General features: G+C 40.9%; 1 protein-coding gene across 1 annotated transcript; it reads right to left on the bottom strand.

Moving 5' to 3' along the window:
- Positions 1–204: 204 nt before the first annotated feature.
- On the bottom strand, positions 205–27171 carry fer1l6 (fer-1 like family member 6). Its single transcript, XM_076746307.1, has 46 exons — positions 26927–27171; positions 24993–25081; positions 23228–23339; positions 22849–22903; positions 22586–22717; positions 22364–22426; positions 22166–22244; positions 21705–21858; positions 20747–20933; positions 19211–19312; positions 18971–19061; positions 18606–18723; positions 18262–18496; positions 17769–17877; positions 16519–16771; positions 15799–15919; positions 15385–15485; positions 13937–14039; positions 13179–13298; positions 12905–13057; positions 12646–12817; positions 12232–12356; positions 10979–11113; positions 10697–10846; positions 10484–10591; positions 10017–10079; positions 9482–9580; positions 8586–8811; positions 8243–8373; positions 8002–8127; positions 7871–7916; positions 6180–6224; positions 5605–5699; positions 5293–5421; positions 5064–5204; positions 4328–4455; positions 4048–4218; positions 3626–3780; positions 3365–3507; positions 2906–2994; positions 2660–2758; positions 2385–2505; positions 2171–2291; positions 1929–2086; positions 1695–1795; positions 205–520 (listed from the first exon to the last, which is right to left on the bottom strand). The coding sequence occupies exons 1-46, from the start codon at positions 26959–26961 to the stop codon at positions 340–342; spliced, it is 5670 nt and encodes a 1889-aa protein (XP_076602422.1). The 5' UTR covers positions 26962–27171; the 3' UTR covers positions 205–339.
- Between the last annotated feature and the right edge of the window lie 170 nt (positions 27172–27341).

Genomic DNA, 27341 nt, shown 5'->3' with positions numbered 1-27341 from the left:
AAAGAGTTACTGGCTGCTGTAATCATATGTAATCATAGGTATGGAGAGGACAATGAATTCTTTCTTTCACCATACATATGGCATGTGACCATTATATTTAGATAGACTAGAAAAAATTAACCTGGTCTGATGATATTCAACATTTTTGTTATTGTCTACAGTTTCCTTGAAAAGACCATAAACTAATGTGCTAGTTGGTGCCTCAGTATTTTACTCAGTCCCTATGTCTCTATGCCATAAGCCCATTTTAGCCTATTCATGTAAAGACATCAATCTTTAAAATGGGTCAAGAACTTAACTACAGTGTGAATAGAGTCTAGGTGTGTCTGTGTGCATGTGTTATCCATTGACTATCTTCTGAGAGATGGCTCCTGGCAGTGTGTAGAACAGCAGGGCGAGGAACAGCACCGTGATGAGCAGGACTATGATGATGATGATGTACTTCTTGTAGCTTCGCCACACCAAGTGGAAGAAACACTTGAATGGATTGACAAACCACGAGAAGGAGGTGTCTGGACGACTGGGGGAGGGGGAGAAAGAGAGGAGATATGCATGTTTCATTCAGTAGCAGCATGGGTATTTTCTTAACAGCTTAATTGAAGTAGAGACAGTGTTGTGGGTCATTCTGACAAGACTTAAGAATGTCAATGAAAATTATACAAAGGAAACTTGCAGTGAAAGTTATAATGATGCCTTATTAAATCCTGCACTATTTGCTGCCACCTATTGGTCAGGTCTGTTTAATGAACTGAGGTCCACAGTGATTACCACAACTGTTTTGTACATGTATTATTTCATGATTGTCATTGAAATGTCTGACTGATTGTCAGGCTGCAAATGAAACTGTAAAGAATTTTAATGTGCAGCTAGTATTAAACTTCAAACTTAATTTCCATTTTTCCATTTTGGGTGGAGGCAGAGTGATGAAGGCTGAAAAAGTCCAGGTAGTGCTTTATATTCAAAGGAATGGTTACATTCCAAACCATTTTTACCATCATTATTGTTGTTGTGACTAGCATTATTGGCATTATTTGCTGTCTTTCCAAGAGTTTGATGAGAAGATTGACACCGCTGTCATGTCTGTGCTGCCTATGCATGGCTACATTAAAGCCAGCAGCTGGTTAGCTTAGCTTAGCATAAACACAGGAAACGGAGAAATCGGCCGCCCGGCTATGTCCAGAGAAAAGAAAAATTTTCTGCCACCACCTGTTCATTTATTAAACCAATAATTCATGTGTTCAATCCATACAAAAACTCAAATGGAAAAATAACCGTGAGGGGCATTAAGGTCTTGACGTCTTAAACGTCACTGTTAGGCAGTTCTGGTGAAGTCAACAAAACAGTGACACACAACACCCCTGAAAACCACATTTATGCCTTTTGTACGGATTAAAGAAACAAGATAAATCAAGTTAATCAGAAAGGTGAAAATATTGAACTATTCCCCAAACCCACAGACATGATGCTGCTCTTCTTATGTCACTGCTGGTAAAAATACAAATAAACAATTAACCAAAATGTCAGTATTCATTTACAAACTACCTAAAGTCAAAAATGCATCGCTACAAACTCAACACTGGTCCAGGACTAAGGTCAGCATGGAACACTGCAGTGTGTGCAGCTTACTGCCCCAAGTACACAAGTGCCTCATGCAACAGGTATTTGCGGCTCATGTTGAACAGATTTTGTCTTACTTTGGTTTTGGCAGCGGCTCTGGCTCCTTGCGGGCTCGGCCAACAGGATTTTTCTCTGCCTCCTCGGCTGTCACAAGATGGAACTCCGCCTCCACTTTCCCCTGACGGATTCAGAGCACACCACCCACCTGTCAGTCAGACTCTCCACACCTGCCAGTCAAAGTCTCAGCAAGTGTTCGTCAATCTGTATGATTTACATTGGCTTGTACAGCACGTGAGTATCGGTGAACGTACCGTTAGCTCTCCAGACTTGGTGAATGGCCACCAGCCTCTTGATCTCTTCTGCTGGAAGATGGAGATTCTCTCCGTCAAGTCTGTCAACATGTCTGCCTTACATGACTTTGCTGTCTTTGCCCCCCGAGGGAAACCATGAAGGTCTAACTCCACCGTGCCTACACACACACATGCACACACTTAATCATTCAAATGTACAACTAGAGAAAGAGATACGCGTCGAGAAGCAGTCACACACACACCTAAGAAGTCATCAGAGGAGAGCCTCTCAAAGTCCCAGACCTGCAGACTGAGGATGGCAGGAAGCTTCTGCTCTGTTTTATCCAGAGAGAAGATACTCTCTCTCTTCTTCACCACTACTACCTGTGAGAGAGGAAACGGGAGATATGTTATTTTTCTACACTAGCCTAACAGCTGGAGCCGCTGAGGATTCACGGTCTGTCTGTCTGTCTGTACCTTCTCAGCAGGCAGGTAGCTGAAGGGGAACACAAAGCGCCAGTTGAAGTTTCCCTCTCCAGTCAGAGAGTTGTAGTGGACGTCTGTCTCCTGTCGATCATCCTCTAAACCTTTCAGCCAGCTACAGAGAAAGATGGACAGCAGCCGTGTGAACATAGACATTTTTCTAGACACAGTCTGGATATAAAAGGTAGGGAAAAGTGGGCTAAAAACGAAACTAAAAGCTAATTCTGAGTCTGACAAGTATCTGCACGTGGAACAGAGATTGTAGTTACCCCTTGACATAGATGTCACTGGACTGCTGACCCGTCAGGAAGTTGCTGTCCTCCAGAATCACATCTTCTGTGTTCCAGATGGTGATACGCAGCTCGTACCTGAATACACACACACACACACACACACACACACACACACACACACACACACACACTGGGGTGTTAGTTGCTCCTTTTCAAAAACAAATGTTATCAAGACTTTTAAGGCAAATGCTGCCTTCAGGTGCTGAAAGATACAGCTCTTACCCTTTTGGTTTTCGAGGTGAAATGTCCACTGAAGGTCCCGGATGAGGCAAGTCCATGGGAAACATGTCTACCCACATCTTGACCTGACCCTACACACACACACACACACACACACACACACACACACACACGTGTGCACACAGCAAAAGAATAAAGAACTGTTTCTTGTCTTAGTGCTGAAAAGATGTTTCCTCTATCGGCAGCCATGAGAAACTGTAGCACCATCGACAAACTCGTCTTTCTCATAAAAGATAAGGATAAAGTACTACCTAAAAGAAGTCTTTAGAAATAGAATTTTTTCATTTTTTTTAATCGGATTACATACTGTATGTAAAAATGATGCTTTTATTCTGAAAGATTGAGGCTGTCAGACGACATATATATGTCTCACCCTTTTTTAGAGCAGGTTTTATCACATATCACATTCAGAGATTGCAATTTCTTATTGTTAAAACGCACCTGGTCCATGCCGGGCCGAGCCTTGCTGAACAGAGTTCTGGTCTCAATGTGTTCTGGCACCAGCTGGCATCCCACAGCTGGGATCTCTGCCCAGCGGTGCAGGATCTTCAGAGAGAGGTGCTCATAAGACTCCACCGGCTCATCTGAGACATGTTAACACACCTTTAATGTTACAAACAGACACACGCACAGACACACGCACAGACACACCACAAGATTAGAGCAGGAGCAATATGTATGTGTCCAGCCTTTAATCTTTACCTTCATGCATGAAGAGCGTCTTTCCAGTGAAAACTTTTTCAGCCACAGTGATCCGTCCTGGACTGAAATCAGGGTCGTCCAGACCGTTCTCTCTGCACAGCTTAGACAGCAGCTCTGTTGGCTTCAGACAGTCTCTCCAGGCATTATAACCCTCACTAACAGACAGACAGAGAGGGCCGCAGGAGGCACAGTAACTTGTTTTCATGTGATTATTATACATAATCATATAAGCACAGCAGTCTTTGTTCCTGCTTTAATGGTTCAGGTGAAGATGATCTTCATTAAATGAGAGCACAGAGATGAAGTAGGTATGAAGTAAGAGTTACTCCAACCAGCAGGATGAATAATTTACTTAAATGAACCAAGTATGAAAATAACTCAAACTGCTTCAACTGCTTCACAAACACATGGAGCTGACTTACAGGCTGTACTCAGTGGGGAGTCCACAGGTGGCTCTGTGTTGGCTGTAGAACCGGTTCTCCAGGTCGATGCGTGTCTCTCCCATGAGGTCATCCCCTCCCACCAAGTCATGGTCATAGAGCAGCACAGACAGCAGAGACTCCTGAGGAAATGTGGCCTGCATCTCAAAAGATCTGGAAGACAAAAGGATGGAGAAACAGCATGAGAAGTTAAGACGTGAAACTACTGGGGGTATTTACTACTTTAAACACGGAGGTAAATTGCAGTCAGCAAATTATGTACCTTCCAAACACAGGATTCAGCTGTTTAGGAATGTAGTTGTCTCTGTCTTTGATTTCATTCTTGCCGAGCCGGAGGACAATGTAAGGGTCAGCCTTCCCATCTGGGTCAGCTGGGTGCAGGTTAGACGCCTGGAAAGAGAGAGAATATTACATGATATAACACCTTGGCATAGTGACCTCATACAAGTGAGGGGGCATGTGTGGAATTTGCTTAGTGTCTCTATGTTTGCATGAATTTTTCCTGGCTTTAACAGTAACAGATCTGCATGTGGAGTATTACACTGTCACTGACCTTTACTAATACTACTATGGGGCTCAGTGAAGCCACTCGACTCAACAAATGACAAAATCAAAAAGCAACAATCCTGGTTGACGTCATGTTAGTCTTTGTAATATACTGCTTTGTGCCTGAAGAGGGGACCTTTTTGGATGGTAGAAACTATACAGCAGGAGCTAAATGTACCATGGTATGTCTGATTGAATACTGGTAATGTTTGAGAGTTCCTGAAAAGGTTCCTGTTAAACCTCCTACGATGGAATCACTTTCTTTTTTCTTTTAAATTCAGTGCCGACATTTATCTCAGGGTTTTATTGTATTTCTAGAGAGCTATGGACATAACATTTACTTGATTTTACATAATGGGGTGGCATGATTTGTTTGCTTCTTGCTAGCATTTAAGAACATTCACTGTGATCATTTAAAACCTCTAAAATGATCATTAGAAATGAGAACGTACTGAGACGATGTAAACCCGTATGAGGACTTGGACTGGGCAGTTGGGAGGGATTCCTCTGTTGACTGTGAAGTGCGCGGTGTCGGCGGCTTCATCCCACTCCTCGTCCTCGTCCTCAGTCAATTTATACAGGCAGAATCGTCCCTGTGTGTGCACATAGTGGATTAGATCAATCGTGAAGATATGATCCCAAGGTAGCACCCACAGAGGACATTCAACCTACTCATCTCACCTTAAATTTGCCAACAAATCTCTCCTCAGTAGCCCCCTCTTCCTCACTGGCTTTCCCTCTGAACAGCTCATATGTGTTCACCCAGTCGTCAAAAGGCCCGAACTCTGCCTCCAGCTCCTTGTTGTACAGCTGTGGAGAGAAACTGTCAGCAGTGAACATTTCTTTTTCTGACATACATATCAATGCCAAGAAATATTGTGTGATTTGTAAAAAAAAAATTAAAAATAGCACAGATTTTTAAGACCTCTTTTCCCTATGATGGTGGTCTTGATCATAAAAAAAGTTTGTGCACAGTGTTTGTGAAGTGATTACCTTAAGTGTGGCTAATCTAGGATGCAGACCAAGGTTTGGCTCCAAGATTCCTTTTCCTTTTTGTTTTTTCTTCTTGTCTCCCTCTGAGGGGCTGACTGATGAAACAAAGACATATTTTCAGTCGTTAACACTGACACAGAGCACTTTGGCATGGATGTGAGGAGAAAGCAAAAACATTCATTTGCATTGTGATGACAGTGGTTTACAGCAGGTTCAGTCAATATTGTAGTAACATAAGAAACTCCATGTCATGAGTGATATTTGTAATTTAACATTCCCCTCATCTCCACCAGAGAAACACTTCAGACACTGTCAGAAATCTTTCAGTTCTGTTCATCTGAATCATAAAGAATACCATATTAATCCATCTAAGATCAAATCAAAGGCCACTGCTGCTTATAGCATGCCAAAAAGCAGAAGCTGGAGGGTAACAGTGGTAGCTTGAAGTGACAGAACCACACATCCAGTACATACACAGTGTAACACCAAACTATCTCAACAACAGTGCTGTCTATGTACAGTGTTGAACCACAGAAACCAATGAGGTACAGTCAGTTGAATGTCTTTGTCCTTACCCAAGGAGTTTATTCCATCGCTGAGCAAACTCTGGTAAGGCAAAGCTGCAATGCACAACAACATGTATGTGGGTCAGGGGAAAAATGATAGGCTGATCCTTTCTAAGAGCAGTTTACTCACAATATTCATAACAGACTTAAACTGATAGTATCAGCAGTAAAACTAAAACGCACAATTTTGCTGATCACAATTACTAATAATTGATAATGTTCTCTAACATTGTGAATTCTTCACTCATATCAGCTTGACATACACTTAATTTCAAATCAGTGAAAGTGACGTGTGTGCAGAGTTTCCAGTTGGTACTGGTCCATGTGTCCTAGAAGACATGCTGAAAGGCCTAACCAATAGGAACAGAACAGGGCCAAACATCCTCTTCTTCATGAAGCTGCACACCACAACATCTACACATCTAGTCAGGAGGGGAACCTGTGCTACACTTTGTGGGGGTTCATAGGTAATGGTTCACTAGTATTGGTTGCATACACTTTAAACCAGCAGAAACAAGCTGCTTTCAGGTTGATGTGGCAAACTCCTTAGCAAACAGTTGCTTTTTCACCGATCAAGCGGTTACAAAGCAACATTATCATTGATTTAGAGTTTCTGACCACCTGCAGAATATACTGCAAGTCCAGCATTCTCTGTCTTTTAGCACTGTTTTGGTCTCAGCAACTTCTGAGGGTAATGTTTGGCTCCTTAATTGCTAAAGGCTCCACAATGCTCACCAGCTAGTCTCTGAGTCTGCCTGCTGTAGTGTAGTAGTGTAGTGCAGGTAGTGTAAAGTGGGTTTTTAATACCTGTTCAATGAAAGCAGCTGCCTGCTATAAGCAAACTGAAATGAAACAGTTACAATTGGGACAGAGAGCTAAACACAATGATCTTAAACTTACTTTCTCAGCCTTTTTCACTGCTGTACCTTAACAAAGCAGAGTGCCTTGACTTTTGTTGTGACTCCATTCCTTTTTTTTTTTTGAGGTCATTGATCACCTATACTGGATTTTAATCTGGATTTTAATCTAGCAGCCCCCAGATTTAGTCATTGTCCTTCACAAATTATAATGTTAATGTTTTCAGACAATTAATAAAGCTTAAAATAGTACTTTGCAAACAGCATTTTGTGCCATGAGACATCTATCAGATCACTATGTTTGCAAAGTCATCATAATACACAATACATGTTAATGAGTGATCATAGAGAGACTTTCAACCAACACATGCCAGTGTTTACAGATATATCCACCATAAAGACAGTTTTTGAGAAAAATCTCCTGGTCTCTTCGAGTGAACAGGAGGTCAGAGAGAAAAGAAGTCTTGAGATTTAGCCAAGTTAGGGTGGACGTAGTTTTAGTTCTTACCATAAATGGGGCACTTGGGCTGCTCATGTTTCCTCATGTTCCCAGAAGTAGTGTACACAAAACTATTGGGACACTTAAACTATTGGCCCGAACATTTTGGAATTCAGGGTCACTGCATAGAGTCAGTGGAGGTGAAGTTAAAGAGGCCTTGCTGTTGGTCATATTAATGGCAACAAGTGTTAGATAATGTGATAAATATTATTGTAGATTTTTGTCTTTCAGGCTTCAATCACATAACAGTAGACAGGGAACCAGTCCACTCATATGGACCTTTGACACTGAGTAAGTTCAACATGGCTGACGGAGGTATAATGTCATGTGACAGGAGTTCTTACCTTTTTCAAAGACCTGGGGGAATGAAGAGCCGCCCTGCTGTTTGGCCTGGAACAAAAACACATGTTCTTGTTTCTATTTTCAAAAAGTATTCTTTGAATCTTTGGTAATAAAACTCAATAATCATAGCTACCTGTTTCTCGACAGAAGCATAGTATTTGGACCACCAGTCAATGACACACTCTGCTGATTCATCAGCGATCGTCCGCCTCCTTCGCTTGGTGGAACGCCCCCGAAGGGTGGTCTTTGTCCTGCTGTCCTGGATTTAAAATATGCACATGTACAAAGAATATTCAGAGTGTGGATCATGTGATCCACAAGAACATGAAGTATCCATGACTTATTTATGTAGTTATATATGCAGTAACTTTCACCTTTTTCTTCCTAAATTCTTGCTTAGGTGTGGGTGGGGGTGGAGGTGGAGCTTCATCCTCCACAGTGATCAGGAAATCCTGATTTGTTACTGCTGCAGTTGCACTGGTCTCTCCAGTGTGCTGGGACAGTTCTATTCGTCAAGAGACAAAGACAAGTCTTCCTATGGGACAAGAACAAGATCAAACAACCCCAAGTCTACTGATCTGAAGGATCAATGCATCGTGCTTGTATCCTGTGTCACCATCATTTTCCAATTATTCTAATAAGAATGTTATCAATAATATCAGTAATGTACATAGTAAATGATAATGTGTTAGCCACAGACATACACACATTTATTACCCTTGGTGCTTTGTGGCTCTGGTGTCAGGGCAAGTCCAGGGGTGTGTGTGACCTTGGGAGGCTTGTGTGTCTGTATGGAACCAGGCAGGGCTGGAGGTGGAGTGTATTTGAAGGCCTTGAGGTTGTTGATAATGCGGTTTCCAACCAATGTGCTACGACCAAAGGCCCGCCAATCGACAACCGTGATACTGAGAGGAGGATGGAGGTGTTCATTCTCTGGTAACTCCTAAAGGACAATACAATAAAATAGAGTTGGATTTGTTATCAAAATATATTCCATGAATTATCCAATAAATGCACTGATTCCCTGGGCATCCAGGCATGCTGTGCTTACATAGTACACAACATGGCCAAAAGTATGTGGACACCTGAACATTGCACCCTTGTATGATTGTTGAACATCACATTCTAAACCATCGGAATTAACGTAATCTATATCAATTTTCCACCAGATTTTGGAACCTGGCTGCAGGGATTTGTTCTCATTCAGAAATAAGAGCATGAGTGAGGTCCAACGCTGATGTTGGGTGATAATGTTTGCCTCACAGTCAGCATTCCAGTTCATCCAAAAGGTTTTGGATGGGGTTGAGGTCAGAGCTCTGTGCAGGCCAGTCAAGTTCTTCCACACCAAACTGGAAAGCATCCCTTTATGGACCTGGCTTTGTCCACAGGGACATTGTCATGAAGAAACAAAAAAGGGCCTTCCCCAAACTGCTGCCACAAAGTTTGAAGCACAGTATTGTTGAAATATCATTACACGTGGACAGGTGTGTCCGGATCCATTTGGCTATATAGTGTCTGCACACCAATGGACTACCTGGACTCCCCAGTGATACGATTTATACTATAAGCTATGATTCACTCTAACTTCTATTATTATTAGTGTTAGAACTTACCAACTCTATGGCATCAACCAGCGTGCTGAAGTTTGGGTTGGACTTGTACTTCTGAATGACGGATGAACGCAATGTTTTACCAGCACACTCTATAAACACCTAGAGAAAGGAAGAAGGGCTATATTATTTAATTTTCCATCAGTTTTTCATTATTTCACATTCAGTGTTTCATATTCTGCAGATCCTCTCTTTCTTCCAATGTGTAAATTAACCTGAAATCAGGATCCTGCTTCCCAGTTGTAATGGATCCCTCTTGTTTCGCTCTCTACATATTGTAAAGCCCCTTGAGCCAAATTTGTGGTTTGTGATATACAGCTATATAAATGAAATTGTCTTGCAGTGAGAAAGAAGCACATACAACATGCTTTAGAGGAAGATACAAAGACGTTGTACCACTTCACAAATTCTCCAAATGTATGAAGTCTTGAGTGTGATACCAGGAGTCAGTAGCTACAGTGTGTGTGTGTGTGTGTGTGTGTGTGTGTGTGTGTGTGTGTGTGTGTGTGTGTGTGTGTGTGTGTGTGTGTGTGTGTACCTGTGGGCGATCAACCGACAGGAGCTGAACTTTCTTCAGCTCCCTCAGACCCCAGAATAACACCTGGTGGAGAGACACACATACACACAAAGGCTTGCTGAAGCTAAGTGCTTGGGTGGGATTATTTGGTCAAAAGTAATTGTTTGTTACATTGAAAGAAAAAAGAAATGACCATTTCCATTTCATCACAGTGCAAACTTTGTACCTCTAACATGTCAGCTTCTCAAGAGAAAAAATATTTCTCTCCTAAAATGGCAATGGAACATTCAGAATACATGAGTGTGTCGAGTCATGCTGTTGTTCATTTTCAGCGTTCATTACAGATGCTGTCATAGTTACCAAATGGAACCAAAAATTTATCTGAGAAAAGGTCTTTAAAAACAGGGTCACAGATATATAGTTTCAGTTTTTAAAAAGTCTAAATAATGCCCTAAAACACAGACACAGAGACACACACACAGCCAAACCTCCAGCCTGTAGGTGCTCAGAACAGGTCTGATGTTGGCAGGAACAGTGTAGATGCCTCCTTCCTCTTCCTCTAACACTGGCACACTCAGCTCTCCAGACTCTGGGACCTACACACACATTCATCACAATGATAATTCATTATTAGTGCTTCGTGCTGCATCCTGCATCATCATGACTGAAACTGAATGCTTATTGAAATGTCAGTGACTGACGTGAAGCAGTTCAAATGCAGCCAGCAGGTCTCCTCCTGACTGGTTGCCACAGTGCAGCGGGCTGTACTGCAGAGTTGGAGGTGTGTAAGGGTCAGAAGACAAGCGAACCTCAGGTACTGCTACTGTGGTTCCTAGATACTCCGCCTTACCCTGCGCACAGCAGGGGACCGGGTAACATCAGAGAGAGGAGGTCAGAGTCAGCAGCTAGCAGCTGAGTATCTATAAAGGTGATTAAACCATTGCTTGATTAATCTATATATCTGTCTATCTTTATTGTATTACCAGTGCGTCCTCATCATACACCTCAATGACAATGCGTGGCGGCTCCTGCTGGATGTGCTGCAGATCTCCGCCCAGCAGCAGGCCGCTCATTAGCAAACACTGATTCCATGTCGGACTGAGAGTCTGACTGATCACCTGACAGCAACACACACACACACACACAGACACACACAGACACACAGACACACAGACACACACACACACACACACACACACACACACAAATAAACAAATCAGACCGGGAGACCAGCTCAGGAGACACAAACCTATTCACAGTAAGAACAATTCCAGTGCACAATATAACCCATTGAAGGTCCTTGCCTGGTTCACTGTAACTCTACACCTTCTGCCTTCATATTGTATGCACATATTGTCCCCCACCTCTACCTCCACCTCCAAGCCTTCAAGCCATAGTTCACTTTTAATAGCAAGCAGAAATGTGAAGCTAGCAACAGGTCATTACTTGCTTCCATTGTCAGCAGCAAGGTAGGCTGCTTATAATCATTTATTATTATTATTATTATTATTATTATTATTATTATTATTATTTACAAAGTCAATGACACCATCCAGGAAAAAATCCAAGTCAGTGTCACTTTTAATTACTAAATTATTATTAAATATGCGTGCATGTGTGTGTGTGTGGGTGTGTGTGTGTGTGTGTGTGTGTGTGTGTGTGTGTGTGAAGTATGTGTGTGTGAGTGAGTGAGGGATTGAGTGAAAGAGTGAATTTTTAAGTTTAAGAGTTTTAATTTTAAGAAATTTTAAGAAATTCACTTTTTTCCAATATGTTTAATGATAGTAGTTCTGATGTATTCTGTTTCTACTCAATAGCCTACTAATTACTACCAGCTACTCATCAAATATACAAACTTACACTTGTTTTCTGTTACGTTAGCTCCTGGGAGCGGTCCATACATACATACATATGACACCCTGGCTGTTTTTTCATTGGTATACCATAGTTCCAAAGCTCAGCCCTGGCAGTGACTGCTTATTTGTCTCCTGAATTGTCTTGCAACATAAAACATGTGGACATGCTAATAAGGTCACAAACTTGATTTTTTTTTTTTTTTTTGGTTTAGCGGTGGACGTGATCAAAGTACTTCTCAAACAATTAGCACACTGCTAACAAGACCATTACCTTACTACTACTTATCAAGTGCAGCTGATTGGCCACCACATGACTAACAACACACACACACACACACACACACACACACACACACACACACACATACACACACACGTACATTGGTGTTTTGGCTGTGTGACAGATAGGTCACTCGAGCAAAAGGGTCAGACAGGCCTGAATTGTCTGCAGCGATCAGACCACGAGCCTGATACATGTGGCACCTCAGCTGGAACTGATGCTGCTCTGGAGACACAAACACACACACACACACACACACACAACAGAAAATGTAGTTTACTTTACAGAATTAGTTTACCCTTGTCACCAAAACATGTTTTTTCAATTACCATCAGTGGTACAACAAAACAGTTAGAAATGCTTGTGTTGACATTGACCTCCAGTCTTGTCTGTGTTCAGTTGTTGGTCAAAAAGAAGACAAAAACAATGAGCAGTTGCAATGTGTGAATTTCAAAGACTAATGCCAAAGGTCACCACAGAAAGACGAGGATAAAATAATGTGTGTGTCTCTCACCTGTGCTGAGCAGGTATTCAGGAGGGCTGCTGGCATCAGCGCCCCCTGTGGCAGGACTGAATCCGGCAGGTAGGTTATCCAGCATGTGGCTGGAGTCTGAACAGGTTCCATACCACAGATACACGTCCAGCTTCGCTTGGACTGACAAGCCTACAACACGCTTCCCTGGAGGCTACACACATACAAACACACGTGTATGCATCATTGAAAAGTACTTTTTTTTTTTTACATTTGAAGTTCTGTGTCTGTGTGTGTTTACCTTTAGAAACAGTGTTATTATCTTGCCACAGTGGACTCCTCTGGCCTCCCGGCTGCTGGAGAACAGCAGGTCTCTGGCTCGGACCCGAGCATATGCAACACGCTTGTTGTTGCTTAGCAACCACACAAAGATGTCGGGCACTGTGTGCTGGGGCTGAAGTGTGTGGAGCCGTGCAGGTGTGTATTGGAAAAGGTAACATGTACAAGGTAAATTAAAAAAACAAACAAACAGATGTTTTACACACAAATTGACTTTATCTGAAAAAATTGTGTACCTCCTCCACGAGAAAGTGTAGTTTGTGTGTGAGTTTTGTTGCATCCTGCAGCATTTCTTTCACACCACCAGCTTTTCGCTTCCTCTCTCCCAAGGACTGGGCCTCCCCTATCATACTCTCCTGCAACACACACACACACACACACACACAAACACACGTTTTGATCATGTATCATGCCTACAAATCATTGCACAAATACTCTGTGTTTGTTAGGCTTAATGTAACACATTTTATATGAACTGCTGACTTGGAAAAACACCCACACCTCTCACCTAAAGGTCATTATTAGTCCTACATATGGAGCATTTTGTAAACATTGCAAAAAAGCCTGAAACATGATTCTGATTTCAATTTTGGTGAAGGTTTGTAGCTTAAAAAAAGCCCCTGACTTTTTGAAAGACCACAAACTGACGGCCTGGGGCTTTTGTCGCGGACCATTTTTAACAAAATGGACAAACCAGCGTTAAAGTTCTCTTTTTCATTTCTCATAATTTATCTAAATTTCATGGTTCTAAGGGTATGTTGGCACAACAAACAAACATTAACCCACAAACATTAATCTCTTGTCACAGCAAAATGTTTTACTTTCAGTATTTTCAAGACCTAAAGATCCAGGATCTGTTTGTGGAAAGTAAAGACAGACAGAGAAATTCACCCAAGGCCTCAGGGCAAAGACTGAGCATTCTGAGCACTGCTAAGGAGGCATTTTCAGTGTGTGTGTGTGTGTGTGTGTGTGTGTGTTTTTCACATTTTCCCACCAGTTCCTGTTTACACATGGTGAGGCGTTTCTTGTCCAGCTGTGTCAGGTAGCTTGACTTTAGCGCCGTCTTCAGCCTGGCCTCTGCTGCGGTTATGAACCTCCTGCAGAAAAACAGAGCACATATCAGTGCTGTTGTTATTTTGGTGAGGGCAGTCTCTGTGAACTACCATCCCCGTGACGCTCATCAGATGAGAAGAAGCAGCTGGTGACACGATGTATCATGTCTGTCTGCACTCTCCCATGAACAGCAGTTGAGTTATGGTGGAATTCCAGTTGTGCGTCACAGTGTACAGCATCATTGTTAACTTTCAGTTCAGCATCAGATTTCACCCATTGACACCACTATAACATTAAATAGAAGTGTCGCACATTATCAGGCTGTTACATAATTTAATTACATACTCTGCAGGAAGTGTGTTTACATTCTTTCATTCAGCCTGTGACATACAGTGAGCATGGGATGGTTTGTCTCTTCATAGAATAGGTTCATGCCGTTCAGTTATTAATAGCTGCAGTAACTGTGTTTACATTGTTCCCTTCACTTCATGATCGAGAGCAATGATAGCTCTGTAGTTTACAGAGATTTGAGATGACTGAACCTTTTTTCACTTTAAGGTTGTTTAATGTTGAATTGGACACTTGCAGGAGTTGAAAAAGTGCTTGTTAGCTACAACATAGTTACATACACGATATACCTAGCCAATAATAATAATAATAATAGTAATAATGATACGTCTAGAAACAGTCCATTATCAAATGTTTCAAGATCATCTTGCTTTCAGCAGTGGGTTTGGAATCAAACATGTCACATCGCATTTTGTCTCATGCAGTGTCGGAGTTGGGAAGGTGGGGGCATACAAAACTCAGGTGAATCAGGTGTTAAAAGGTGTTTTGCTCCAGTATTCAAGTTGACACACCCACTTGAATGGAGTGTGATTTACATTGGGAATGGCAAGATAAAAAAATTCTATTGATATGAAATGATGCTGTTTGTCTGGAAGAATATCATCAACTGCCATCTACATATGTGTTAAACAGTAAATCACAACAACAGCACTGAGATGTCAAGGTCTCAAACAGGCTTAGCAGGATTACTCTTAATTTTAACCACTCAAGGTGTTTCAGCAGGATTTAACTGCATTATGTCCTTTAAAAGTCAGAACACTACCCTGAGATCCCAGCCAGTGCTGTTATATACAGCAGATTTGTCAACAGAATTCCTGGCATGGACCAGCTCCTAGCCTAATTTAATACAGGTTAGATGATTATGTTGCAAAGTTTGAGAACATTGGGATTCTTACGTTTCTCAGTTATGGCCTAATTATTATTATTATTATTATTATTATTAATATTATTTACAAAGAAAAAACATATTAAGCAATAATGTTAAGACTTTCCCTCTACCGCTGCAATGAGATACAAACAGTCTTATTGTGCTCTGAATACCTGGCGTCCATACAGAATTCTTTGAGGACGGTTATAAGCATGTGCTCCGCCCCTGGATCTGACTTCCTGTGTAGCTCGGCGGCACTGGCTACTCCCTCCTCCTAAAAGACAATAAATACATATGAATATATATGTATATATGTTTTTTACAAGGAAGGCCACAGAAACTGTTTATAGTGTTAAAGGTAGGTTTTAAAAACCCAGAACCTATAATGACTTTTCACATCAGGTGAGTCACTGTCATGTTTTAAATTCCTGAACACACTGTGAAGATGCACAGTTCCATAGTTCTGTCAAATCAGACAGCAAGAGAACACATCAGTTTTTGGAATTCTGACAAAATTCAAATAGTGAAAATAACACGGTGTGAGTGTGTATCTGTATGTGTGTGTGTGTGTGTGTGTGTGTACATACAAACAGAATAGCTATATGCTCCAGCATATTAGAGTTGTACAGTCGGTAAGTTCTGTCCTCCCAATGACTCAGCACATTAATACATGGCTTTTGCTTCTCCAGGGGCAGATACATGTAGTACCTAAATGTACACACATGTATGCAAACACACAGTTATCCACACAATGAACTGGGAGACTGTAGAAGATGATGAAGAGTGATATACTACAGTCTAGACAATGGTCCCATTCACAGGAACAAAAAACACAATGATGCATAGCAGCATCATTTGACATCTATATTTTACAGCCATAGCACACATGCTATCAGGTATACATTTTAATGTTTTTTTCAATATTTGACAAAACTCATCTTAGCTTCACTAGCTTTCAACCATCTCTCTCTCTCTCTGTAGAGAGATAAAAAAAGTCAGGAAAATGCTGGTAAAACCCCATCCGCTGGGGAAGACGCCTGGAAAAAGTTAGCAAGTAGACCTTGAGTTAAGATATTTTTTTGCTAAAATACTGTTTCCAAAGTCAAGAATGTACTTTCACACACAGTAATTTAGTAATTAAAGTAAAAACTGACTTCAAAGATTGTTAGAAAAGCTGGTGAAATTCAGAGTGTCATTATGGTGTAATTGCCACTTATAGCCACAGTGGTGACTTTTCTGGAAATGTTACAAAGCGTTGCTCTAATGAAACATCTCGTATCAAGAATCAGGCAGCAGTGTGACGCAACCTGTTTCCTTCGACAATGAGTGGTTTTTCTGGAGGCGTGGTGGACTTGGAGGTCAAGGTGGTGTCCTGAGGGTCTCTGGGTAGGAGGAGGTAAGACGGGGAGGAAGGTGAGGAGCTGAGAGGAGAGGAGCCAAATATGTCACTGCTGTCTGGGACGTCCAGCCCTTTTCTGGGACTTCTCCTCCGACTGAAGGCAGGACTAGGGGCACTGCTGCTGGCCTGGCCTGTGGACTCCAAGACATTACCATAGTTACCTGAGGAAGGAAACAAAAGAAGAAGAGGGATTCTTTATGTATCAACAGCCACATTAATACAAAACAATAAAACAGAACAGGAACTACATAAGCAGTAAAATGTTATGTAAAATGTTAAAATGAGAATGATACAGGAGGAGGGGTGGAAACAGACTGGCAAAGAAACCAGTGCCATCAAATCTTTAAGGAAATTAAACTTAAATTAATAATGCTATACTGTGATTTTATTTTTGGCTTCAGGATGTGGTTTTTTTCTGTGTATGTGCTGTGTGTGGGTTTCTTTCCGTTTCTGCAGTGGAGGTGTGGCCTGGCGGTTCTGAGAGCAGACGGCAATTCAGCTGAGGCTGATTCCACTGATCTCTCTTGCTATTTAAGCGGCGTGGCGATGATGCCTCGCTGCCTGATTGTTCAAGCTTCATGCTAGACTTTCCAGCCAGTTACCTTGTCTCTTGTACTCATAGTGTCTTGCCTTGCTCCTAGTCACCTGTGTGCGTATCTCGTTTTTGTTTAGCTTGTTATTTTCCATAGTGTGTCTTCCTCTTCTTGTTTTTCCTGCCATAGATGTGCGGTTGTTCCTACCCGCTTGCCACGTTGTGGTTGATGATTTTGTTTACGGCCCTGCTTTTGTGTTTTAAAGATTGGGTTTTTGTTGGTTCGCATTTGTACTAGTGTTGGTTATTTTTCTTCCTTTAATAAACTGTTTGTGTTTAAAAGGCTCCCTTCATTGCCATGCTTATTGTCTGCCCCTTGGGTCCTACTAAAATACACAGTGATTAGTAAACCATAACAGTGTGAAAATAATGCAATCCTCAAATCCAACATGACAACAGCACAAACCTCTCAAAAAGTAAGAGTTGCATCAACACATATTAAACTATGAGTGCCTCAGAAAACCATTTTTGTTATGTGTCTATAACTTTAATGTGTGTGGTGTTTCTGCCAAAAGCAACACTTGTAAGGCCAAGGAGAGAAAAACATGAGTGGGTTGGTGGCTCACCCAGGGAAAACTCAAAGCTGATGGGCCTGTCTCCAATTTTCCTGTCAATCATGGTGGCTTCAAACAACGCCCCGAACAGCAGAAAACTCTCCTTGTTGTCTTCATTCAGCTGGGCACAGAAACGTAGACACTTTCTCATTTATCTGTTTGTCAAATAAACTTTCCATGTCATAATGTTTTTGTGTCCTTTGTCTTTCTGTGCTGCCTTATTGAAGCAGTCGGGAGTGAATGCCGGAGAAGCATACTGAAGTGAAACAGGAACATAGATATCAGAGAGTGTTCAGAGTGTACAAACATTCAGTCGGCAGTTAAGAGTAAAGCCTATCTTCCTTTACACCTCAGTAATTTCACCTTGTGTTTTTTGTCAGAATATCAGGAAAGTGTCAAGAATTCATATTTTTTTTTCCTTAAAAATTTCTTATAGAGAGCGTGCCACTGAATGGCTTCACCTGTGCACAACCATGTTACCACAAAGAAAACTCCTTGTTCTTACCACAGGAGAAGATTCCACAGGCAGGACTTCTGGTGCGACAGCTTTTCCTTTGTCATCATCAGCAGCTCCTCCTGCTGCTCCTCCTGCTCCTCCTCCTGCTGGAGTCTTGCCATCCTTCCCTCCCGCTTTTCCTGCTTTAGCGTCCTTCACAGGTTTGGCTATTCTGATAAGTTTGGACTCTGAGCCTGACCCTCCTGATAGGATCTCCACTGCCAGCTCCATGTAGACCCGACCCCTGACATCAGCAACAATTGGACAGCTTAATGTTGGTAAATTGTAGTTATTTATTAATCTATCAGTTTTTGAAGAAAATATTTGAAGAACCATCATCTTTTCATAAAGACCTGTAGGACACGCCCTCTCCAATGCCCTCATTAAGCTCCACTGTGTCATCACCTAACGAAAAGTTTCGGGCAGAGCCATACAGGTTAATCCAAGCAGGACCAAAAGTTGGTAAAAACCCTGGAGAAAGAAAAAGAAAACAAGATGGAGAGGGAATGTGCAGGACAAGCAACAGTCACCATGAGCCAACCAGCGATTCCTGCAATGATTCTTTTCACCTGGATTATGGCTGCCATCTTTCCTCACTTCCTTCCTCAGACCCCTACACATATTTCTCCCTTGCCCAAGCTCTCTCTCCTTCTGTCTCACCTTCCCCTCCTTCATGACTTTATCTCTGCTCCCATTCCCTCCCTTCAACTCTCCTTACCTCTGTCGCCATCCTGTTCATTGGAGATGCGTCTCAAGTCGAAGTAATGGGTTCCAATGGCAACATCACTCATGCTTCCCTCATCCCAGACCTATGAGGCGAGAGAAGCCAGACTCCTGTGATATTTATGTATGTATGTATGTATGTTATGTAGAGTAGAATTGTATATTTAAGTTGTGTAAATCATGGTAAAAGTAGCTTAAAATCAGTCATTCCCCTCACACATAATAACATTCAGACCTGGAGCTTCAATCTCTGACACAGAGGAGGAAACATCTCTGTGAAGACAATCTGCTCATTCCACACCGGGTCTGCTGTGGACTTTTGGGTGGATGTGCGACCCTGAGAGGCAAAGTAACAAGATTAAAAGATGATTTAGACTAACATAAAACAACTTTCACTGAATTCAGTGAGTCAGTAGCAAGTACACCTAGCTATTTTATGTTTTGTCATTTGGTGTCTCTGGCTTGGACATTCAGGGCTGTACCACTGATTTTTTTTTCTTTAGCTTAACTTTCTATAGCTTTAGCTTTTGTTTAAGTGAAAGAAATGGAGGCAAGACCAATCAGAGAGGGTCTACAGGAAAATACATGGAAATACTAGCTGACAGGTCTCTGTCAATTCTTTGACTGATGGGGTTACCAAACACTCAATGAGAAAGTCCGTCAGTATAAGGAAACAATGAATATATGAAGATTTTTAAAATAATGGGGTTGAAGCTGAAGCAGTGGTACAAACATCATCTGATGCTGAGCCACGAAAACAAGCTCTGTAAATGTTTGTATGTTATGTGATGATATGAGCAGAGCCTAATTCCCAGTACATACAGTTAATGTGGTTTGCATTGGACTATTAGCCAGCTAAACTGTTCTAGCTCTAGGTCAGTGTCAGTACAGCGATAATGAACGTATCGAGGGCCTTCAAGCGGTGGCTGAATAATTGCCAGAAACTGCCTCACCTGTTTGCACTTTAATTACAAAAGAAAAAGTTGCTATTGTCATTGTTCTGTCCTCCTCACACTGTTGTGTAATTTGACAGGCATCTACACGCCTTCCCGATCTATTACAGAGATTATAAAAATGATGTGGTTTATTGATAAAGATATGAACAAAAATGTAAGCAGATAATTTAATATTAAAAAGACAGAATTCAGTGATTGTGCACATTTTGTCACAGGTAGCAGTATTTCCTCATGTTTTACTACCTGTACCTGCTGAGGTGGGGATTGTGATTCATTTCAAGTCGTTCCATCAGCAATTACTTTGCAACCAAATTGTGAAAGTTTACTTACTTTGAGTGTTTAGCAGTTTTGAACTCTAATTTGATTTAAGATGAAGGATTTTCTATCATGTAAGCCCATTAATAATGTTAGTAGGTATCATGATACAATGCTCATTTTGGTTTGAGACATTAGATTGGCTGGAATATTCATCCACAGATTATATCAAATCCAAACCTTTCCTTTTCCCATTTTTTAAGCAATGTGCAACCCCCTCAAAAATGCATAGGAAGGTTTAAAGGTTTTTTGATGGAGTAGAATCTGGGCTCAGCCTCTGCTGGTTAACAGTCAAATCAAGAAGTTCATCTTTCCTCAGGACAATGCAGTACTGACGACATTTGGCCTAAATATTTATAAAGAGCACATATACCAATTTTAATAACTGACATGTTTGCAACCAATAATCTTGTTCAGTTTAAGTATGAGATTTCTACAAACGTGTCTGCAATTAATCAAGATAAAAAATGTCTTCTGATAGTAGTTGATATTCATCCTACCACTTGTTTGAAAAAGCTGACCACGACATATGGGTCTATGAGTGCTGTGTTGTCTCCAATGAAGGCCTTGGTGACATTGGCCATGATGCTGGAGTTGTTCCGTGGGAGGCCCTCAGCTCGATACACCTTCACACAGAAACGAGCCCAGGGTCGCTCAGAAGGAAAACCTTCTGGAATTAGCAGGTTCCTGAGGAAGAGGACATCACAGCAACACATAAATACATTTCAACTGAGCCAGAATTGATCCATTCAACCTTTTAAACAACCAGGTTTATTAGCAACAGCTTGAGAGAAAACAAATTACAGCAAGAGTCTAAAGCCCCACTAATACTATAACTCACACACAGCAATATTCATCTAATGTTGGAGCACGGCAAAAGGTCACAGGGTCACCAGAATAACTAGGAACCATCCTCTGGGAGTGTTCCCAAAAAAATGTTTTCTTTGCTTCCAAGGTTGATTTATCAAATGTTAGCTAAAAATAGCAAACTGTCATCTCCATATAAAGAGATGCAATGACCTTGGCTATAAACTGAAATGAGGGAGGAGAAGGCAGTAAACATATGCTGGTGGAACAAGAGAAAAAGAATGATTGAAAATGCACAACACTTTCCTTGGAGAATATTTAATATTGAATAATATTCAGTTTTCTACATGTCTGTTGTACCAATATGCATCTCTTCAAATTACAACTAGATGTAAAGTATTTGCTATCTTTGGAGATTTTTAATTTTCAGGTTTGTACAAACTGATATTGGGACACTTCTGGGGTTGTAATTCCCTTGCAGGGTTTAAGAGGTGACACCACACAGTTTGAGGCTGTATGTCAGATGCTACCTCACAACTATTATCACATCATACCTCTCATATATCATTCTTGTGTCTGTAACCTTTCTAACTGGTCAAATAACACAGAAATACTGCAAAACGACATTTAGAAAAAAGATGGGTATCATACTTGTCTATCTGCTCCTCAGTACTTGCTTTTGGTCCTGGCTGCATGGCGTCTCCCTTTGCTGAGACACTGATGTCACACTTGACATACCCTTTGACGCCAGTGCTAATGTCACCAGGATTGGTCAGCATTGCCCACTTATTGATGAACTGGTGACCTGAGGGAGCAAGAAAGAGACAGAAGGTTGACCACAGGGTGGAAAATGAATTTAGAAGTGAAGTTATAATCGAATTCTTGATTATAATTGAATTGCCTTTGTTTAAAGCATTTCCCAAAGTACTCTAGTAGAAGTGATCGGTGGCAACAGGTAGAGGACTGTCCTGGTGGTTTTTACACCACACTTATAGGTAATGAAGATTATACTTATGATGACGTTATATAAATACAAAGAGGTGAAACTTCATTGAAACTTTTGAGCACTTCTCTTGGTACATTAAGAGCCTTGTCAGAAAGAGGTGAACTACCTGGCTGTTTGTAGACTGTCCACACATCCAGCTTAAAAGACCCAATACAGAAACTCCTCAGCATTTTAGAGTGCATCACCTAGAGTAAGAAATATACACAAAGAGACAGAACTCAAGCTTGATACCCGCAGCCCAAAGCTACAAGACCATGAGAGTGAACAGTTAACAATTATGTTCTTTCGCAGTTTTTTTACTCACCGTCAGCTTGATGACTTTGTCGAAGAACACTTCTTTGTGAGCAAAGAAGTCAAACACAAAATACTGATGGAAAGAAAAGAGGGGGAGAATAAAAGAATGAAGCACAAAGGTTTAAAAAGAGTAACCACTGACAGTGAGACTGAGAACTTGATGAATCGAATGGGGTCTCTCAGATAACTCGAATCACTTTTTTTTTTGCAGGTCTTACTAATGTATTTTCACCTCATTGTAAAAGGGAGCATTGGTTCCTTCTTTGACTGAAGTCTGTTTCTTCTCATCTCCGATCTCAATCACCACACTGGGGTCAATGTTCTCTCCTACCAGCTGTCTGGCCTCTGTGATGTTAATGGAAATCTATGAGAAGGACAAAAAGTTACATACCTTTTAACCATTACATCCTGTGTTTTGTATTGTTCTCATTACAGTATGCATATAAGCAGTATGTAACTTAAATAATAGTCCATAATTGCTCTATATGTTGTTACCTGAAAGCTCTGTGGTTTCCCTTCACTGTCCTGGATGCGAGTTTTCAGTTTGGCCCTGTAAAAGTTTTGCTGTACAGGTAAGTGTCTCAGTCTGATTATTCATTGAGTAATACAGAAACAGAGTATATGCCTGGAACAGTTAATCGTGATGTGTACAGAGTAAACAGTCACCCAGAGATCATCGCAGCACAGTCAACCACAAACAGACAGAACACTCACTCAGTGCTTTATAAGCACCAAGTTGAAAGTAAACTGGACACACAGGTGACAAGACACATAAGTGCTTTGGGAGAGAATTCTAACTGCTTTCTTTTAAATACGGTCAGTTTCTGCTCCCAAATACTGTACGCAACAGCTGTGGAGTGTGAATACTTCATACCTTTTATTATTTGGTATTACTCTGGTTATGACTGCAGAGCTTCCAGGCTGATTGTCGGGGTTTTCTCCCTCCAGCATAGGAGACACTTCAGAAGGCACCTTCACCTCAGTGTCTGCACACACACACACACACACACACACACACACACACACACACACACACACACACCACGTTTGCATGACTTCAGAGGACATTACATGGACTTTAATTCATTTCCTGGAGATGTAACCCAAACTTAACTCAAGTCCTCAGTTGATGATTTATTTCATGGGGACTTGCATTTTGTCCCCATAAGGAAAGTGAGTCTGCACAATGTGAACATATATGTCCCCACAAGATGGGCAATGCTCGTCCACACATCTACAATTACAATTACAAGTAGTCACTTGGCAGACGCTTTTATCCAAAGCGACGTACGTGTGACTTCACACACAGATGGCACAGCATCGGGGGCAGTTTTGGGGTTCAGTATCTTGCCCAAGGATACTTCGGCATGTGGACTGCCGAGTCCAGGGATCGAACCACTGACCTCCTGATAGGTGGATGACCGCTCTACCTCCTGAGCCACAGCCGTCCACATCAACACACTCACACATACAAAAATGGACAGTTTACAGTATTTTGTACGACTGTACAACCACATAGCTGTTATGAGTTGGTTTTCTATGTTATTTATTATTTATGCTTGTGCTCACTTTTCCTTGTTTTTCTCCTCCTGTGTCGGCAGTGGAGGTGTGGCCTGGTGGTGCTGCAGGCAGACAGCGCACCTGAGGCTCGTCTCCCTAATTTCACCCGTTTTTAAGCAGTGTGGCAGCTTCGCCTCGCTGCAAGATTGTCATGGTCCTTGCCTGACTTTCCAGCCATTTCTCTAGTCTTTGATCTCTTGTTGTCCTCTAGTCGCCTTGTGCAGGTTTCCTTTGTTAGTGGTTATCTCAGTGATTACTGATTTGGTTTGTTAGTGTATTGTTCCCTTTGTGGTTCCTACCTTAGTTAGTTTATCCTAGTGTTATCTGTTTTCCTACCCATTAGTTAGTTTAGGGCTGATTTTGTGTTTGCTAGTTTCAGAATTGTTTGGTTGTGTTTGTTGTCTTTATTTTTGTGATTATAATAAACTGTTCGTTGTTCACGGCTCCCTTTGTTCAAGTGCTTTGCTCTGCCAATTTTTGAGTCCTACAAAATATCTAGATTACTAGACATAACAATAGCATCAAATCAAATCATGAATCAGAACAACTTTTTTATACAGAACAGGTCAGGACCTTACTCTCAATCTGCTTAGACCCAACAGCTCACCCATGAGCAAGCACTTGGCAACAGTGGTGATGAAAAGGTAACCAAGACAAATAAAATCAGAAACCAGATACAAATTCCATCAAATATGAATCTACTACTACTAGAGGAAGTCACTCTCACATCCTGTTGGATGCAGAAACCACAGACAAAAATCACCATCATCTCATAGGACCTGTTAGCACACATGACACTGTGATGAATGATGTTCTGTGTTGTCCTTGAAAACCTAAATTAAACATAGTTAGCCTTCTCATAGTATGTATACCAGTATTCAACAGATGACTGTTTGACAAGGGTTAGTCTCACCAACAGTGATATAGTACACTGTAGATACAAGAAAGACAGTGTGAGATTGTGAGATTGTGTGTGTGTGTGTGTGTGTGTGTGTGTGTGTATGTGTGTGTGTGTGTGTGTGTGTGTGTGTGTGTGTGTGTGTGTGTGCGCGCGCATGTGTTTATTTTCCAGGCCTTACCCATAACTCCCTTGTTTGCCAGGACCAAGTCTGTGTTGACTTTCTTCTTCTTCTTCTTCACTTTCAGGCCAAACATCATCTTGGCCTTTCTGCTCAGAAGAGGAAAACTTTCAATCAGTCAAATCTTATTTTCACTCTGATTTGCTACAAATGATCTTCATCTATAACCACAGTGCACTGAAATGAAACAATGAGTATGAGGTTAAATTCTTGATTCAGCCGTAAAAGTGTTCAATAGTTTATATATCCATACTGGGTGAATAATGTAGCTTAATGCATCATCCCCTTATTCAAGGACAATGAGTTTTTATTGGCCAAACAGTGAAATGAAAGTGGAGTGTCACCTGGCATCAATCAAACATGCATGATTATTACTGGCTGAACATCAGACTGCTAGGAAGAAAGTTCATACAACAAGACAACAAGAGGTAAAGATGGCTGCAGTACAGGCCTCATGGTTCCAAGTGTCTGTCCTTGCTGTCAGTCACACAGTCATTGACGAATCCCAAATATTTAGTATGTTGGCTATCAAAGCTAATACAGCATAGTGCTAGTACTGATGTGTTCTGGAGTCATTTGATAACTTGTGCCATTTACTTTTATTTTTATTTTATCAGGAGCTATTTCTGCTGCATACAATCTGCTCTGTAGTCTGTCTTCAGTTCCCTCATGCCTGAAATGTGTGTTGTGATCTGCACATCGTATTTAAATCTCTGTAGTTAGCAAAAGAAAAAGAGAGAGAAAAACTAGCAAAGAAAAAACAGAGAAGACTGCAGTTAAAAGCTGAACAGGAAAAAAAAAAAAAAAACAACAATTGATGAAATCTTCCTGGAAGAGGAAATAAATACTGTCAACTAACAGCAGAACAGGTCTTTCTCTTTTTCACTGTTACATGTACAGAGATGACTGAAGGATTGGTGGTGCTTTACTGAAATATGAATATCAGACTGTGAAAAAAAAAAAAAAAAAAAGTTAATGAGTAAATGTTAGGTTTAATATTTGTTTGTACACATTACATATTTGCACGGATGTTAATGTACATTAGATCTGTGCAAATGTCTTGTGCAATATTACAACACACATATATATACATACATACATACATACATATATATCTACTGTGTTATCTGTCATGACACTTACTACTAGATTATTATTAATCTAAGAGCAGGCTTTTATTGTTGTAGTTGGTTGTGGTGGTCTTAAACCATTTTGTATAAGTTTTGTATAAGCAATGGATGATTATTATCATTGTGGATTAATCTGATGATCATTTGAAAGACCTGAAAGTCAGTAATAATTATAACAACAGTAATTATTTCATTTTCCCTTCATAGGTTTACATTTTTATCCAAATATAGCATTTTTTATTTTCATTTCATTTTTATCCTTTTGCTTTTCTGGGATTTGTTTCATGTATATAAGGAAGCAACCCTGCAGCTAAAATAGGAGTCCAGTATGTAACTCACTTCGCCAGATAACTGATTCTGACTGGAATGGTTCTGTCTATGAATGGTTCCACTAAGCATCTTGAGTTTAGATTTTTCCCCAAAATAGCATTCAACATATTGTAAAAGGAAATTCATTGTATAAAAATCACTTGAAGTCTTCTTTCTGTAATAGCAGCCTTAAATATGCACTTTGTAACTCATTGAAGTCCTTAATAGAGTATAAACCATGATGGTGTGTTTAGAACTTTTTGTGTTTTATGTTATAGAAATTAGTGTGAGAGTATTTTTTCACACACTCTTCATCTTCCTCCACCATCAGTTTCCAAAACAAAAAATGTCCTAACTGAAATGTAAAAACTGACATAAAACATCAATATTTTATGTATTTATGTGACAACAGAGCTTACGGAGGCGGCCAAAAGAACGACTCAAAACAGTCAAAATGTTCAAAAACCAAAAATACTTTACAATGAAAGTGCTCACCGCTGCTGGGTTGCAGGACTGTCTGAATGATCCATTCTGCTGCAGTCCAGAAAGTTTTCTTTTTCTAATAACCGGCACCAGGAGGGTTCAGGTCCTTCAGTTCATGACTTCCACAACAACTCACATCTGGCTGCTGTTCTGCCCTTTGAGTGCTTTAGGATTTCAGAGGATTTGTAACCTCCTCTCTCTCTGCTTGTTCCTCTCTTGGACAAAGCTGAGTAATACAGCATGCTATCAAACACCTGTTTTCAGGATCAGTGGCCTTGGCCAATTTCCACTGCAGAGTTATCCAGTCAGATCTCTGCTCAGCGTAATTTGCTCACTCTTTACAGCCCTTCCTTCACTAGAAGTGCTTTTATCATTTGACATGACTGTACTGTAAATAAACACTTATCGAAACTCACAAAAGAGCCTG

The sequence above is a fragment of the Chaetodon auriga genome, chromosome 13 (genome assembly GCF_051107435.1).
Source record: "Chaetodon auriga isolate fChaAug3 chromosome 13, fChaAug3.hap1, whole genome shotgun sequence".
NCBI classification, from domain to species: Eukaryota; Metazoa; Chordata; class Actinopteri; order Chaetodontiformes; family Chaetodontidae; genus Chaetodon; species Chaetodon auriga.
Note: the sequence above shows the minus strand (reverse complement) of the source record. Positions and strands in the feature narration are given on the sequence as shown.

Coding starts and splice junctions, on each gene's coding strand:
- fer1l6 (XM_076746307.1), bottom strand. CDS start 26,961: ATGGATCATTCAGACAGTCCTGCAACCCAGCAGCG. Junction 19,062..19,210: donor GTCAGAGATTGAAGCTCCAG/GTCTGAATGTTA, acceptor CTCGCCTCATAG/GTCTGGGATGAGGGAAGCAT. Junction 8,374..8,585: donor AGAGCCACAAAGCACCAAGG/GTAATAAATGTG, acceptor CTTGACGAATAG/AACTGTCCCAGCACACTGGA.